Below are 17788 nucleotides of genomic sequence, written 5' to 3'. Positions count from 1 at the left end.
GTTCTGGAAAACAATTGACGAGTTACGAATGGCAGCTAGGTGATAGATCAGAGATGGGCTCCTGGAAGGAGCAGTGTCTCGGTACAGGGATCTCGTTAGTATTGCGGCGTTGGTCTGCAATGGACCTAGAAGAGCGACGGCTTCCAAAGGGCGAAGCGCGATCGCCTGTATGCAGGGCCTCTTGCGAGTAGGGCATGGAACCAGGGATGGGCTCCAAGACGGACGGAGGTACAATAGACCTAAATTAAGGCAGCTTCCAGATGGGCTGTGTGCAGAGTTCCTTCGTTCACAATGGAACGGCGGAAGACGTCCCGGTGCTCGGCAAGCTATTGTTACTTCTGCTGCGCTGTCAAGCGTCGTCAGAGCCCATTCCCTGTCCTGTAGCAGAGTCCTCAGTAGCCTTGGCCTTTCTTATTTTAAGGCCAGCTACCTTCTTCTTTTTAAATTGAGATTTTGTTTTCGGTTCATCCTCTTGTTTAATAATGTAGTCTGAAGCGCGATGTTTGACTTTTGGCAGAATTCGCTCTTCTGATATGTGTTCTGACCATCCTTCCCTCTCCGAGTGTTTTGATGAATCCTGAAAGGAACAAGAGGAACAAGAGGAACTTGTATCATTATCCTGATACCTGTCAGGTTTTTTAATATTATCACGGTTCCTAAGATTGTATTTTCTAACAGAGTGCTCCTGTTGAGGAAACTCACTCTGTGATCTTGAAGCATTTTGCTTATTATTTTTGGATGGTTTATTATCCCATTTCTATGTAGAAGAATCGGGTGCTTGCTTTGAGTTATCTTGTTTGGAATTACTCGTCACTTGTGGTTTCCAAGGTCTAGCTCCCAGGTTATCTCTACCCAGCAAAGCACAGTTTTCTTCATTAATCTTAGGTAGTTCTCGCTCCTGTTATGTAGGAGTGTCTTCTCTCAGGCGTTGGCGTATAGTCACCGCTGCTGCCTCCCCTTTCATGTTACCTAACATATTTGTTGATACCTGGTCAAAATTGCCTATCCGTTTCCTTCCCAAGTCCAGGGCAGGGTCTGCCAAGTACTCATTCTGTATTTGGTTCAATACATCTGGTATCGAGGAGGTACCATGAGTTCTGGTATTAAGAACAGCGAAAGCTGTACCCCAAGTGGTACATTTCTCTAATGGGGAGCTATACCCATTGGCATGCAAATTGTTAGAATTCTGTGTTGGGAATTATGGGAAGAATCCCCACCTTTGGTGGGGATTCTTCCCATAATCGCATTGTCGTAGTCATTTGAGGTTGACCAGCTTGATTAACCCTCGTAGGTTGAATTGTAAGTGCCGCATTACAAATGGGTAAGCTTCCTATATAGTTTAACTATGTCTCTGTAAAGCTCATGTTATTCTGTTGCTGGTAATGTATCAATTGCAGGATGTGGTATGTAAGCAGCTAGGACCGACCAGGTCGCTCCTTCTCTGCTGAGCGGACATAGTCTCACATTTTCAGTGGTTTGGGGGACGGCGTCTTTAAACCAATTTATATACGTTTACTAATTTACCGGGTCTTCTACGTCCATGTATGGAGAGTATTCTTCAGGTGTCTCATCTTCAATGTAAGTGTGAAACAACTTGGTGCGTGAATTTGCAGGTGGGAATTTGACCCATGAATATAATTTCCTCTGTTCTGAATTGCCTTGTGTGCCTCAATCACATATGTAACCCTACCACCCATTGTCGGGAGGCCCTATTTCACCAATTTAATTGTAACTGCATATCTGCAATTTTCTGTAATGTTAAGAGCACCTTCTAGCTCTTCTTTCCCTGCATACTCAATGCTGTCTTCAGGGACGGACATTGTGGGAGGAAGTAATAAGGAAAAGAGGTGGAGTTTTGCACAATGTGGGCAACTATAATCCTTCAAGCTTGAAAAATCTGCAGCCAAAAAAGGGTAATTCTGTTTGTAATATTTGTTCCGAAGAATGAAAAGCAATAATTTTGTTTTCATATTGCAATCTAATATTGTTTTCTTCCTTCATATTCAGTTGCGTTAATCTTGTTACTGAGTGTCATTGACTGCAAATAAGCTGCTTTCATAAGGCTTGTTCTTTCATAGCTTTGAACTACTTTTTTAGGTCTCGGCATCGAGACCTATTGTCATGGAGTTCGCTCTGAAGGGACCTAGAGCTGTGAACGCGCCGACCAGGGTCTGTGAATGCGCTTATGCAGGCCGGCCGAAGGCAGGCACACACACACGCACGCGCAGTCTCTCACACACACGCAGACACACCCACACACGTGCAGACACACGCGCGCAGACACACACACACACGTGCCAAGCCTCCCAAGCCCCACTTACCGCATCAGCCGCCACTCCTGATTTCTGCTGCCACCAGTCTTTGGGCCATCCACTCCATGGGCGCGGGCTTCTCGCAAAGACGGAAGTCCCGCCCCACGACAGCCGTGAGCTTGCACATCCCGAAACCGGAAGTTCGGGAGTGTGCACGCTTACGGCTTGGTTTTTTTTTGTGATCGTGTTAGGCATAGCACCATACGTGCAGAGATTCCCACCCACGAGAAGCAATTATTTCTGAAAGGAGTCACAAAACGCTGTTTCACTGTGGCTGTTTGTCAGTCCTGCTTGTGTGAGTGAACTTCACATCAAGTGATGCAGATGCTGTCAGCTGGCCGCCGCAAACAAACAGAAGAAGCCTGAGTGAGGACTGAGCAATCGTATTTTTTCCTAGACATTTAATACAGTTTTGAACCATATTTCACAGTTTATCTTCTGTGCGGTATAGTCTGCGTGGTTGTCCGGTTGCTTTAGAAAAATATTTCTGGAGTTGCCCAGCGTCCAATGGTTGTTTATTCTGAAGGCCTGTGTGGTCTCGGTGTTTACCATCATTAAACTTGGGTTGCTCTCGGAATACATAGAGATGGAGCTTTCCGTTCTGCCTTTCAGGTGAACTGGGCGCCTTGTGTGACTGTTTATCATCATGTCTTCTATCAATAAATGCATCGTACACTTCCCGACATATCTGTTTTTTCATCTTTTCACCTTGTGGCAAACTGCCTGGTACCAGTGATGCTGATGTGCTGTGTCCTGAGTGCGATACAAGTATGATGCACGAAGATCAGGCTGCCCTTTTGCATGATGGAGTAACCTCGACATTTGCCTCAATATGTCAGAACCCTTCGGCCACAATAGGGACCGAGGCAGGAGGAAATACTCTATAAAGTAGCAACACCAACAATACTGTTGCAAGAATGTAGTAAGTAGTAAGCTAAGAACTGGTCAGTATTTAGAGCCTGATTCACAAAAATAAACCTACACTTTCGTGTTAGTTTAAGATTTTTTTCAATTCACAAAGAAATTTTACAAGTAGTATCTTTAGGACTGCCTATCTTTGTCTGTCCCGAGTCTCGCCACGGGAGCAGAGACTCAGCAATCGTAAACATACCACTGGTAAAATTATTTTGTGAATTGCAATAAAGCGTAAACTTGCACAAAAGTGTACGTTTAACCAAGTAGAGGGTGTAAACAGACTTAAAATGCCCCTGCTTAACACAGGATGTCCACCACATCTCTCCATATAAGAGCTTGGAAAATGTATTTATTTATTTACTTTTTATTTATTTATTCGTAGAACAAGAACAACAAACTAATTTGTTGCTAGGCACCAGGATCAATAAAAAACGTGTTAGCCTATAACAGGTACCACTAAAAAGAAATTCGGGAAGCAGTATGCTACTGCTACTGAGAAATGTAGCTAGTACATTTTCAAACAAAACGGTTTTGTTTTTCCCCCCTAAATTATAGCAGAGCATTTTTTCCTTAGAAGTGCTTAAGCAAAGAGTTTCAAGTCGTTTGGCCTTGAACTGCACATCTTTGGTATCCCTTGCATTGGAGTTTTGATCTAGGAACAAGTAGGATGGATGGACTTCTTGATCATGCATTCAAAAACTAGACATGTTGATTTAAAGATGATACGATTATGCACTGGTAACCAGGCCACTGAGTTCAGCTCTTCCAAAATATGTGTATACATTAGCAGGCTCATCTCTGTTAGGACAATATACAGGTACCAAACTAAGCAGAAGAGGTCACCCTTTGGACCTTAAGCTTCCAGTGTATTGATAAATCATCAGCCATTGGGGGGGGGTAGGGTGGAGGGGGGGATAACGGCAAACTGAAGTTTATCTTCTGTGCGGTATAGTCTGCGTGGTTGTCCGGTTGCTTTAGAAAAATATTTCTGGAGTAGTGAGTGCAGAGTAGTGAGTGCAGAGTAGTGAGTGCAGGGTAGTGAGTGCAGGGTAGTGAGTGCAGGGTAGTGAGTGCAGAGAGTAGTGAGTGCAGAGAGTAGTGAGTGCAGAGAGTAGTGAGTGCAGAGAGTAGTGAGTGCAGAGAGTAGTGAGTGCAGAGAGTAGTGAGTGCAGAGAGTAGTGAGTGCAGAGAGTAGTGAGTGCAGAGAGTAGTGAGTGCAGAGTAGTGAGTGCAGAGTAGTGAGTGCAGAGAGTAGTGAGTGCAGAGTAGTGAGTGCAGAGTAGTGAGTGCAGAGTAGTGAGTGCAGAGTAGTGAGTGCAGAGTAGTGAGTGCAGAGTAGTGAGTGCAGAGTAGTGAGTGCAGAGTAGTGAGTGCAGTGTAGTGAGTGTGCAGAGTAGTGAGTGTGCAGACTACTGAGTGTGCACACTAGTGAGTGCAGAGTTGTGAGTGTGTAGAGTAGTGAGTGCAGAGTAGTGAGTGCAGAGTAGTGAGTGCAGAGTAGTGAGTGCAGGGTAGTGAGTGCAGGGTAGTGAGTGCAGAGTAGTGAGTGCAGAGTAGTGAGTGCAGAGAGTAGTGAGTGCAGAGTAGTGAGTGCAGAGTAGTGAGTGCAGAGTAGTGAGTGCAGAGAGTAGTGAGTGCAGAGAGTAGTGAGTGCAGAGAGTAGTGAGTGCAGAGAGTAGTGAGTGCAGAGAGTAGTGAGTGCAGAGAGTAGTGAGTGCAGAGAGTAGTGAGTGCAGAGTTGTGAGTGCAGAGTTGTGAGTGCAGAGTTGTGAGTGCAGAGTAGTGAGTGCAGAGTAGTGAGTGCAGAGTAGTGAGTGCAGAGTAGTGAGTGCAGAGTAGTGAGTGCAGAGAGTAGTGAGTGCAGAGAGTAGTGAGTGCAGAGAGTAGTGAGTGCAGAGAGTAGTGAGTGCAGAGAGTAGTGAGTGCAGAGAGTAGTGAGTGCAGAGTAGTGAGTGCACAGAGTAGTGAGTGCAGAGAGTAGTGAGTGCAGAGAGTAGTGAGTGCAGAGAGTAGTGAGTGCAGAGAGTAGTGAGTGCAGAGAGTAGTGAGTGCAGGGAGTAGTGAGTGCAGGGAGTAGTGAGTGCAGAGAGTAGTGAGTGCAGAGAGTAGTGAGTGCAGAGAGTAGTGAGTGCAGAGAGTAGTGAGTGCAGAGAGTAGTGAGTGCAGAGAGTAGTGAGTGCAGAGAGTAGTGAGTGCAGAGAGTAGTGAGTGCAGAGAGTAGTGAGTGCGCAGGGAGTAGTGAGTGCAGGGAGTAGTGAGTGCAGAGAGTAGTGAGTGCAGAGAGTAGTGAGTGCAGAGAGTAGTGAGTGCAGAGAGTAGTGAGTGCAGAGAGTAGTGAGTGCAGAGAGTAGTGAGTGCAGAGAGCAGTGAGTGCAGAGAGCAGTGAGTGCAGAGAGCAGTGAGTGCAGAGAGCAGTGAGTGCAGAGAGCAGTGAGTGCAGAGAGCAGTGAGTGCAGAGCAGTGAGTGCAGAGCAGTGAGTGCAGAGCAGTGAGTGCAGAGCAGTGAGTGCAGAGCAGTGAGTGCAGAGCAGTGAGTGCAGAGCAGTGAGTGCAGAGCAGTGAGTGCAGAGCAGTGAGTGCAGAGCAGTGAGTGCAGAGCAGTGAGTGCAGAGCAGTGAGTGCAGAGCAGTGAGTGCAGAGCAGTGAGTGCAGAGTAGTGAGTGCAGAATGCAGAGTAGTGAGTGCAGAATGCAGAGTAGTGAGTGCAGAATGCAGAGTAGTGAGTGCAGAATGCAGAGTAGTGAGTGCAGAATGCAGAGTAGTGAGTGCAGAATGCAGAGTAGTGAGTGCAGAATGCAGAGTTGTGAGTGCAGTTGCAGAGCGGTGTGTGCTGTTGAGTGCATAGTGCTGTGTGCTGTTGAGTGCAGAGTGCTGTGTGCTGTTGAGTGCAGAGTGCTGTGTGCTGTTGAGTGCAGAGTGCTGTGTGCTGTTGAGTGCAGAGTGCTGTGTGCTGTTGAGTGCAGAGTGCTGTGTGCTGTTGAGTGCAGAGTGCTGTGTATTGGCAATGTAAATGACAATGTCATTTGTTTATGATTTAAAGAGAAAAAAAAGAAATGTCATGAGCAATGCCAATAGCTCTTCCTTTAATGATGCCGAGACCATTGCATTGTAAATGCTTGTTCTACCTTCTCTTACCTATTGTGAGAGCCGTTGTTCTGAAAGTCAAATAGAAAACCCTATCTTTTAGCGTAAGTGTGTATTTGGCCAACATAAACTAACATTTGGGACTCTGACATGAGAAACGAACCTGGTTCAAATTTATTTACAAACTAATGTTCATGATTTTGACTTGTGAGTGAGTTGAACTACAAATGCCCTTAAGATGATATTTAAACTTGTTCCTAACTAATTGTGTGTGACCTCTTTCCTACAGGTCATTGAGGAAATGAGAAAGCTGTTGGAATTCTGTGAGAAGGAGACAGGCGAGAAGACGCCATTTCTCGGCCTGGCACTTAGCTCGAGAAAAAACCTGTGTGTGCATCCTGAAGTGAGTTTAACCTTCCCCACTCATTTTCTGCAGTATTCGCTCCTAAGGCTGTACTGTAATTACCAGCTTTCCTGGTACAGTGATCGCCAGGAAATCTCTGTGAATATACTGGCCTGTATCCTGTCTTTCAGGTTGCAGGAGCAGTTGATGCTGATGGTGAAAGACATTCTTTTGCATTTGTGAACAGACCATATTGATTCGATATTTCAGGTTCCTTAAAATATAATCATGCAGTACATAATTCCATAGTTAATTAAGTTACAAGTTCAACTTTCTTCCTGCTGCCAGCAGCTTGGTTAGTTCACTAGTGGTGGGCCATAGAGAGTTTAAAAAAAGGTAATTGTGTTTGTATTTCTTGTTCCGAACAATGTAAAGCAATAATTATTTGTGTTCCCCTAACATGCTAATTAGAACAGTTTCTCCCAGGGCAGTGAGAGTGTTAGCTGTGTTGAACACATGCATGTACATTGCCCTGTGTAAGTTAGACTATCGGAGCTAATGGAAATAAGGGATCCAGAAGAAAGACATACCATCTAACAAAGCAAAAAAAACAGGTATTCTCTTTCCATGTTTCAAATTCCTGTAAAGAAGCTTGAATGTCACTGGCCATTAACTGACAAGGTAAATTGTATGGTGAATGGTCGTCTGAGTTAGAGGAGTAAGGAAGTCTTTCAAGAGGACCATCCCAGGTCTACGTCTGAGCCCAGAGCATCAATTTATAGTTCTTAGGCCCTCTGTATTAAGGAGTAACTCTTCCCCAACACTCTCCACTCTCAGAAATGGATGGAAACTAATATATTTAGTGAGATAAAGAACAGAGATAGAAGGGACTAAATACCTTAATAGGCAAGTGAGATGTATCTAAAGAATTAGTTTTGCTGGTGGGATACTCTGTCAAAATGTGGTTGATATCCCGTCCGCCATATTACAACAGCCATAATCTATACTGTAATACAGCGACCGGGACATCCATTATGTTTGTGACGGAGTATCCCATCCGCCACACTCTAAATAAGGCCCTAACCTTTTACAAAGTACATTGTGATATTCACTGAGCCATGTTAACCCCCGTATGTATCGTTACTTATAACAATACTCAAGTAATGGAACGTTTGAGGTCTTGCAGCTAGTCATTATATGCCAGCTGTCCACTTTCACTTTGGTACGTTCCTGCTGCCAATCATAAGAAACCTGTTTCTTTGAACTTTAGTGAGAGGAATAAGTCTGTTATAATGTTCACTTGCATGGTGGGGCCTATGCCCTTTTACAAGGACTCTCTTTGCTTGCTACACAGGTAAGTGCCTTGCGATTTGGGAAGGAGGTGGATGGAAAGTGCCACAGCCTCACTGCCTCCTACATCCGAGCACATCAACAAGATGTCAATGTGGAATCCTGCCGCTTCTATGAAGTACGTATCTCACTTTACTCTGCTATACCTGCATTATATACGGAATAAATGATCACACTTAATACTGCAACATCTTGTTTGGTACCTGTACAACTAAATATTATGGGTTAGACATTGACTGTGAATATTTCAAGAAATTAACCGGTCCTGGTTCCAATCTTTTGGGGCGAAATGGATGATCTTCATTAAATACTGGCTCCTGTATTTGAAAGAAAGACAAACAGTTGGAAAATCAATCAGAAGCAATCAACCACTATTGTAGGCTGACATATTTATACATACTGTGGCGATCAGGTTGCTATTAACATACCGTAATTTATATAGTGAGATTGTTCTAGAATTGTGATACAACGTGGAATGGGGTTGGGTAGCTGCTACACTAGAAGAATCTTGTTATATATTTCACCATGGGAAATAGGAAACAATTTGTTCTTTAATGCCTATTTTCAAAACTTCTTATATCCCACAAATTATTTTCCAACTGTTTGGAGAAAATAATCTTCCCCAAATCTAAAACGGTTGTGATATTACACAATATGTACAAAATTACTATCATTTTTAGCCAAATTCAGAATGGTTTTTAGTATGATTTCTTTGACTGCTTCTGTCCCTTTTCTATTGGGCATGTTGCTAAATAGTTTTTGTTCATCACTTCCCAATCTTCCTGAGAAAGTGTGATTAACTTTGATTCATGAAAATCAGTTCTATTCTTAAGTAAAGTATGGATAATTGGAAAACTTTGCTGTAGAAGGTTATCTGTGTATTTCCAAAGATACTAATATGCATTATGTCATTGGCCTCATAGGTGGATTTTGTTTCTATGTAAGGCAGAATCTTTAGATTGTTAATTTGCTTCAATCAAGACAATCCCTTGAGGGGTAAAGTTTCTAATTCCGCATTTAGAGAAAGTACATCCGAAATTCATGACTACACTTACTGATGAAAATTGTCTATGTATTTGGCTAGGGTTCCCCAACTGCCCCATGTTCTTATCCAGAAGTCTCATTGAGGCTATATCCTCTGACATTAAATGGGCAAGATCCTAGCGAGCCTTCAGGAGTTTCAGGAAGTTATTTCTTTTGAAGATATTGCAAGTGTAAGAAAATGCTTCTTTTTGCATATTCTCCAACATTTTTTTGTGGAAGAATGCTGTTGGTTTTTGCACTCTACACTGTGATCCTGCTAACCAGACCCCAGTGCATGTGCTCTGGCCTCTAAAAACTTTTTGAGTTGGTTTAAATCCCTGATTCACACATATATTTACCAAGAGTCCCTAATATATGGTATCCTCTGTGCCCATGGCCTGTAAGTTAAATGGCAACAGTGGGCTGCAGCACTTATTGTGCCACCACTAAAGTGGCCGCGTAATGCATGAGTCTTGCCATATCAGCCTTCAGGGCAGGTTTGAAACTGCCATTTCGGCCAGGCAAATTCATCCTTTTGCCAGTTCTAAACCTTTCTTTTGAATAGTAGTTCGTCAACCCTAAAATAGGCCGCTGGAGCCCTATGGCAGAGTGCATAGTATGTTAAAGTATGACATATATATTTAATGCTTTTACATGTCCTTACAGTGAAAATGGCCCCAAAATCCGTTCTTCACTGTAGCAATGCTAGCTGTGCCATAGCCAACATTGGGGTATTTTATTACACTTAATAAAGCTAACTCAAATTGGCACTAGCTAGATAAACACTTATTTTCCTAATTAAACAAAAGCCACTTAAACTCAAAAGTTGGATTTTATCTAACTAGTTTCAGAACTAGTGACTTTAGAAAGTACAATTTTCTTCCTAACACCTCTGCTAGTCTTCTGAGAGTTGATTCCATTACTCTCATCTTGTAGCCTGCTGTCCCTCCTACAATGAGGTGTGAATGGCTCTAAGGAAAGAAAACTAAAATGGTCTTGGAAGGGAGAAGGTGAGACCTCCTCCTGCAAGGATGGCTTGAAAGATGTGCCCACCAACCGAACATGCTTCAAAGGGGCATTCCCTGTCCCAGGCATATTTAACTCACACCTAGGCCTGCCCCTTCCATTGTCCAAGTAGTCAGGATGGCAACACTCCCAGTGGGGGCAAACCTGTTTCAGATTTGTATACGTTTCCCATTAGAAAATGTAGAGCTGAGTATTAGGACAACAGAACTTCAGAATGCAGGAAGTGAGTCCACCTACACCATTAGTGACTGCTGGCCCAACGCCTAGCTAGCTCACACTGCCTCATCCCAACCCTAACCCTTCTCGGGGAGCAAGAATCGTGGAAACAGATCGTACCCTTTTCGTTGTTTACTGATGTATGCCCTCTGTTAACATAAGAATGGTACAAAGGAAATTTTCAATGGATTTGTTGAAACAATCTTAATCTTACATAGAGAGAATGAGCTGCGATTATTGGGCAGATAAAACAAAGCATATCAATTAGCATTATGAACATGGTGAGAAGAATGAGCAGTCCAACCATGGCAGTCTGGTGTGGGGGGGTTGGTGGGGGGGGTGTTTGTGTGTGTGTCTGTCTGTCGGCCTGTCTGTCCCTACCTAGCTCTGCCCCTACTCTGAGAACACAGTGAGTGTACGTACCCTCTGCCTAATTGCTTAGGTTAGCTTTGTGATCCTTTACGTAGATAAATTGGTCTGGAGTTGGATGGATTAGCAATCCCTCTCTGGAAGATCAGCATTAGCAGACCTGCATGTCTAACACTGCATTCCGTCCAGGACCATCGTGGCCGGATAGCCCCCTTTGACCAGCCAAGGGACAGTGCACTTTTATATAATAAAACTACTGTGTTAGAGGTACAGCTCTGATGTAATTATATAGCTATATGTTAGAAGCTGGCTCCAAGCAGACAACACAAGCACTAGGATATTTAGGTCTGTTCCTTAGCCTTGAACGTAGTCTACTAATTATGTTGCACAACAGGCTTTCTAAAAACAAGCAGCATGTACTGCGTTTCTTGGACTAGTATAGTGTAAGTAAAATAATGGAACTAAAGTGAAGTCTGCTAAAATGTGTAATAGCTCAAACTAAAAAGTAAACTCAATGTGGGTCGAAGAGGGCTTTACCACACCCTCCCCTTGGCTGTAAAAAAGACAGTAAAAAATAATAATAAAAATAGTTACATTCACAAACCAAGGAAATAAAGACTATTTAAAATGGGGGTGCCGGGGGAGGAGCTACGCGGGCGTCCAAGATGGTCGTGTAAGCAGAGGGCTCCCGAGACCCACGCCGCCCTTTCGCGACTATCCTCAAAATATCCTGGTTATTATTATGGGCTTTTGAAGATCTACTCTTGCTGACTCTACTATCCTTTCAAAATTTGAATTTGGACGTCTGGAGCCGATTCTACGTCAACTTCATCTTTCTGGCCCACCCCGATCGAGACCGGGGACTCTGCCGCTTCGGTGGGCCGGGGAGTAAGTCAACAACAACAGCCGGAGGGACATCTCTCCAGTCGGCCTCATTGTCGCTTTCGGTTCCGATTCCTCCTCAGCCCCTTGAGTGACTATTCTACGAGCGGATCGGATCCCAAGTCAGTGCAGCTCCGACCCGCTGTGATGCCCTGCCACATCTTTCTATCCTTGGCTTATCCCTCGATCTGCATTCTATCGTTTTTGCCCTAAAAATTCTGATCCTGTATCCCACCAGCACCGGCCAACTTCACCAGGTCCAGAGGGCCCCTTCAGGGCACAGATTCCAATATGGCCTCCAAGCTCGGGTTCGAGAGGCGCAAGACAAAGACGCCGGTCCGTGGGGGACCTACTCAGACTAATGTTATGGACCGCTATACTCAACTGAAGGGTTCCCCCGGCGGTACCGGCCATACTCTTGCAGACCCCAGGACGGACTCTACTGCGCCATCGGAGATTTCGCTCCAGGACCTTATGAGCGCCATTACTGGGATGAAAGCTGCTATGGGACAACAGTATGAGGCTCTTGCCTCCAAGATCGATACTGTGGCTGTCGATGTTACACTTATCAGAGCTGATCTGGCCAAGACTAATGAGAGGGTCAAGGCCTTGGACTTAAAGACCTCTAGTCTTATCACTGATATGGCGGACGCACAGTCGGAAATCGGCAACCTACGATCGTCGCACGACTTGATGGCCCGACGATTTGACGAACATGAAAATAGGGCTCGGCGAAACAACATACGCTTGGTGGGAGTGGCGGAAAATCCAGAGAGCACCGCCGATGACCTTCTTGTAGAGGACTTGATCCTCAACCATCTTGCCCCCGCTGGACTCAGCAAATTCTTCGCTGTTGAACGTGCGTATCGCTTCCCGGGTGGGAAGATTAAACCAGGGGCCCCCCCGAGGCCTATTATTGCAAGGCTTTTCCATTTTCGGGACAGAGATGCTATCCTTCAAGCCTCCCGAGGTCGTGGCCCCTTGAAGATCGATAACAGTGCTGTCCACATCTACCCGGATTTTACTCCTCAGGTCCAGCGACAAAGGATGGGGTTCCAGGGAGTGAAGAGACGATTGCGGGGCTTGGGCTTTAAGTATGCGATGTTGTACGCATCGAATATGAGGAACTAACCTTTTTCTTTGATCGCCCAGACTGCACCAGTGACTGGCTTGACTCATTGCCTAAAAGAGACGATATACACGGAAGCCCCGGTGGAGCAGAGGGGGGTGCATCGGAACAGGAGTGACATTGTGGTTTTCAACGTGTGGTTTCTTGTTACTACTTATCAGCTGAGTTATGCCATTGTTTCATTATTGTTAGGGTTGAGCCGAGGGTGGTTCGGGTGTGGGTGGACTTTTTTCCTCCTCCTGGGTTCTTTGTGTAGTGTAGTTGTTAGACCTAGGAAATCCTAGACTACATAGGGTAGCCTGACACAAAGTGGGAGATACTAAAACCCCAAGGCTTGCATGTGAAGCTTACAATTCACTCACAGTAACTCCAGGCCTTACCACTAAAAATAAAGGACACCACACCAATTTAGAAAAATACAGGTTCCTTTTATAAAATTCTTTGGTAACTCTTTCTTTTGTTTCTTTAAGCAGAGCTTCAATTTTAGTTCATTAAACCTTATCACATTCAATTATTGGTTCAAAGCAAAGTTCATTTGGCAGATTCAATACTTCTACCCCCACATACAAAGATCACATTGAAAACTCCCTACACCTTAAAGTTGGAATATTCTTACACTTCTTCTCTATTCATGTCAATAAATAATCAGGCTTCTTTACAGTAAATCAATCTGGTACATTACATTTAGCCGGGTTCAGGTCCCCCGCACAGTTCCAACACAATCCCGCTTAGGCTGCGCTTAACTCACTACAATATTATCAAACCACTGGGCCCAACGGAGTAATCACAGGTGCTGCCAGCCTTTCAGGTTCAGTTACCCCATCATCCTGGATGCTCACCGTGAATCTACTTTCGTCCCCCAGCGACCTCTGGTGAACCCCACTTCGCTCGTTACCTCCCGCTTCCCTGAAGCACCTCAGCCCCCAGTTCACTCTCCCACACGGGCTCCGTTATGGGTGGTTTATTTCTCTGATGGATAACCCCCCCACTGAGCGGATTGTCTCAGGTTAGTTGTTTCTCATAACAAATTGTCACACAGGTAATTCGCTGTCTCCTCAAGTGTCCCCGGGCTGTTCGGTTACTTGGTGCAAGTTACAGAAGGGCCTCGTTTACTCCTCCCTGCTCGACCACTCTCCCACGCTTACTTGGGTGTTTCTCGGCTTCTCTGCCCACTTGTGCCGCGTTGTGAGAGTGTCGGCGGTCGCTGTCTCTCCCTCGCACCGCTACTCCGCCTCCGCTGCCTCAGTCCTTCACGTCGAGCCGTCGCTGGATCCTCGAAGACGCTCCCCTCAGTCGCGAAGGGCTCCGCCCACATCTGGCCTCCTCCGGCAGTCTCCCCGCCTCTTCCGACGCTTCCTCGGGACTCTCCGGAAGGCAACACAGATCAGCTGGGCTCTTCTTCCTCTTCCGATCCCGCGACAGGGATCTCCCACGGCAAAGGGTGCTTCCTTCAGGTAGGGTCGTCAGCTGGTTCCGCCGCTTCCTCTCACAGGGAGAACTCCTTGCTTATGTGCTGCGGTCATGAAAGTTTTAACTCTTTGTCCCCTGATTCCTTTTCTGATCAGAGAATCACTGAGAGGGTGACCAGATTCACTTCCACCGCGCTCGTGCCCTCAGTGCCGGTCTTCACAGGTCTCTTAAGATTCACGCCGTTAGAATCACCATTGGCTGTAATACTTGCCACGGAGTCCTCTGGCACTTAATCTGGTTGCTGTGGCAGTGGGGTTTGGTCAGCCTACGAGGGATCACTTCCCAGTAGAGCAGCAGCCGGCCCAAAGGTCGATCTTGTCCCTACTAGTGTGCTATCCTCCTCCTCAAGTCGCCTCCCTCCGCACTGGTCACTTCCAACACTGGACAGGGTGAATCTAAAATGGCCGCCCTGGCCTTGGCTATTTATAGGCTAGCCCCTGACTACTAGAATATGCCAGAGGATTCCAGAACTTTCCTCACTTGGTCCAATGGGTCAGCCTCCCTAAGTAAACCGTTATGGCAGTTGCAGGCCACCATTTTAGGTCCTTTGTTTTCCCTCAATTTCCAGGATGTAGGCTAGGCCTCAAGGAAGGGGAAAATGGAGGAATAGCGTCAAGGAACACCTAGCCCCCAGACAACACTAGCCAGATCCAGGTGGACATAAGAAAGAAAAAATAATAACACTCAGAGGCCAAAGGGGACAAAATAAATCATAATTGTGAGGGGACCCTCATGAGCAGACAGGTCTAACAGTAGTTATGAGAGGGCGACAGGCACACTGCAAGTTGGGGTGGTCTTGAGTCGTACGCAGGGGTGCAGAGTGGGGGGGTGTTGTAATGGGGGGTTGTTGGGGAGTGGGGGGAGGGATTGTTATTGTTTTTGTATTTGTCTCTTTCACATGGCACTGTATGCTTTGCTTTTATCCTTTTGCTGGGTTCCGGGGGGGGGAGGGCTACGGTCCTTTTTCGGGATGGGGGGTGGAGAGTTGAAGTTGCTGTCCTGGAACTTTAATGGGTTGGGGGACACGATAAAACGTGGTGTTGTGTCTCAGTTCCTTCGACGCCAGTCCCCTGATATTGCTTTGTTGCAGGAGACCCATCTGATAGGAAATGCTTGCCGGGCTCTGGATAGACGTGGGTATAGGCTGGTTGCTCATGCTGGATTCACCTCCGGTTCCAGAGGGGTGGGCATTCTGATTAGATCCTCTCTGCCCCTTGAAATAGACGAGATAACGCTTGATGATAGAGGTCGATATGCTGCTATTTCGGGGAGATGGGAGGGTAAGATGCTCTCTATAGTCAATATATATGTCCCTCCGGGTCTTCAGGCCACTACTTATGCTGACCTTGGTCGGCTTCTGCTGGGGCTTCCTGATGGTTTCCTTATTCTTGGGAGGGATTTTAATTCTGTGGTCTCTGGTAACTCTGATCACTACCCGCCCAGAGACTTACCGAACTTCCAGAAGTGGCTTTCTGAACTGCTGGAAACTTTTGGGTTAGTGGATGCTTGGAGGATGCTACATCCCGCACAACTACAATACACGTTCCATTCTGGGGCCCACGGTAGTCTCTCTAGAATTGATTATTTCTTACTGCTGTCGGCCCAATCTTCCTCTGTGCTGGAGGTTCGTCACCTCCCTAGGGGCATCTCTGATCATTCTCCCCTGTGGCTAAGAGTTGCGGCTGGGGTAGGTAGTGAGGGGAGAGTTGCTCCTATTAACTCTTGGCATTTGCGAAACCCCAAGACGCGCTCTGAGCTGGTCAAGGCCATTGATTGCTACTTTAATGAAAATGTGGGGTCTGTTTCTTCTTCTGTTTCACTGTGGGAGGCTTTCAAGACTGTTATTCGGGGTTGTTCACTGTCATTGATTGCTGCCGCTAAGAGAGCCAAACATGAAGAATTAGCGCGTCTCGAAGATGAGATAACTGTACTTGAGAATGACCTGGGCGGGAATGATACCCCTGTCACTTTACACTCCTTAGCTCTGAAGCAGGCCGACTATAGAGCCCTGGTGACTGACGCTGCTAAAGTCATGAATAGAGAGCAGCAGGGTAGACTCTACGATGTGGGTGATAAGGCGGGTAAGCTCATTGCGTGGTTGGATAAGTCAGAGAGAGCGAATCGAGTTGTGCCGGTGATTGAAAAGTCGAATGGGGATCGTGTGACTGACCCAATTGGGATTGTTGATTGCTTTGTGGAACATTTCCAGACGGTCTATGCCTCGGTGAGCGATAGAGATGAGTGTGACTCCCGTCTGCTGTTGCGCGATATCGCGTTACCCTGTCGCTCTGATGAGGATAGGGCCATGATGGATGCGCCCATTACAGTGGATGAGGTCGCCGGTGCCATTCGCGCCCTTCGGTCTGGTAAGGCCATGGGGCCCAATGGCTTGCCTATTGAGCTTTACAAATTACGGCCCGACAAAATGGTGCCCTATCTGAGAAATATGTTTCTCGAGGCATTCGATACTGGTCTCCTCCCTATTGATCAGCGCCTGGCGACCATCGTTGTCATTCACAAGGACGGTAAACCGCGCGATTGTTGTGCTTCGTACAGGCCAATTTCACTGCTTAATGCTGAGCCCAAAATACTTGCTAAATTACTGGCTAATCGACTGATTAAGGTTGTCGGCGACTTGATCCATCCGGACCAATCCGGTTTCATCCTGCACCGAAATACTGCCCTTAACCTCAGGAGACTCCACGGAGTCCTCACGAGAGCTGGAACTCTGACTGAGTCGGCCATTTTGGCTTCCCTCGATGCCACTATGGCTTTTGATACAATAGAATGGCCGTATCTCTGGGCAGCTCTCGCTAAGTTTGGTTTCGGCTCTAAATTCATCGCCTGGGTACAGCTCCTTTATGAACGACCGCTAGCCCAGGTGGTTGTGAATGGCAGGGTGTCCGGTACTTTCACACTTGGACGTGGCACCCGTCAGGGTTGTCTGCTGTCTCTGTTGCTCTTTGCCCTCGCTCTGGAGCCGTTGGCCGAGTGGCTTCGCTGGGAGCCCTCAATAAAGGGTATCCAGTGGACCCCTGACTTTGAAGATCGTGTCTCGCTATATGCAGATGAAATTCTTCTTCATCTCACCTCCCCCCGGAAGTCTCTTAATGTGCTTTTCGATGTTCTTACCTCCTTTGGGAAGAACTCGGGTCTTGTTATCAACTGGACCAAGTCGTGCGTCTACGTTCTGGCTGGGGATCTACCCCCGTTGCCCCGTAGATTTCCGATTCAGGTGGCTGAGACTGGTTTTAGGTACCTGGGGATTCATGTCTCGCTGAACTCCGCCGTCCGCTACGAGCGTAACCTTCATGCCCCTCTCCAGCGGCTTAAACTTGACGCTCACGGTGGCGACGACTGCCCCTTTCCCCATTGGGGCGTGCGACTCTCTTTAAGATGATGTGGCTCCCTAGGTTCTTATATGCCCTTCAGAACTTCTTTGATCCTATACCTCCGGGGTATTTCCGTGAAGTTGAGGGACTTCAGAGGCAACTGATTTGGGACGGGCGTGCTCGTATCTCCTTACCCAAACTCACTTTGTCGTGGTATGACGGTGGCATTGCCCTCCCTGACATCAGACGCTACTACTGTGCCTCGCAGCTAAGCGTAGTTAATCATGTGACTTACGCCCCTGGTCATACTCCAGCTTTTGCAATGGATAAACATCTT

The 17788-nt window shown here is 46.4% G+C and overlaps 1 protein-coding gene across 1 annotated transcript in view; it reads left to right on the top strand.

Annotated features, from left to right (window-relative positions):
• Window positions 1-6600: 6600 nt before the first annotated feature.
• LOC147663559 (general transcription and DNA repair factor IIH helicase subunit XPD-like) overlaps window positions 6601-17788 on the top strand; it is a gene marked incomplete at its 5' end in the record, with an annotated part of 227504 nt that continues 216316 nt past the window's right edge. Inside the window, 2 exons of the mRNA XM_086950360.1 lie at window positions 6601-6714; window positions 8009-8122. Coding sequence (XP_086806486.1) covers window positions 6601-6714; window positions 8009-8122 — 228 coding nt within the window. The remainder of the gene's footprint in view (window positions 6715-8008; window positions 8123-17788) is intronic.

This window comes from Lissotriton vulgaris, unplaced genomic scaffold (genome assembly GCF_964263255.1).
Source record: "Lissotriton vulgaris unplaced genomic scaffold, aLisVul1.2 SCAFFOLD_2419, whole genome shotgun sequence".
Lineage (NCBI taxonomy): Eukaryota > Metazoa > Chordata > Amphibia > Caudata > Salamandridae > Lissotriton > Lissotriton vulgaris.
The sequence above is the reverse complement of the archived record's forward strand: the minus strand, read 5'-3'. Positions and strand labels throughout refer to the sequence as shown.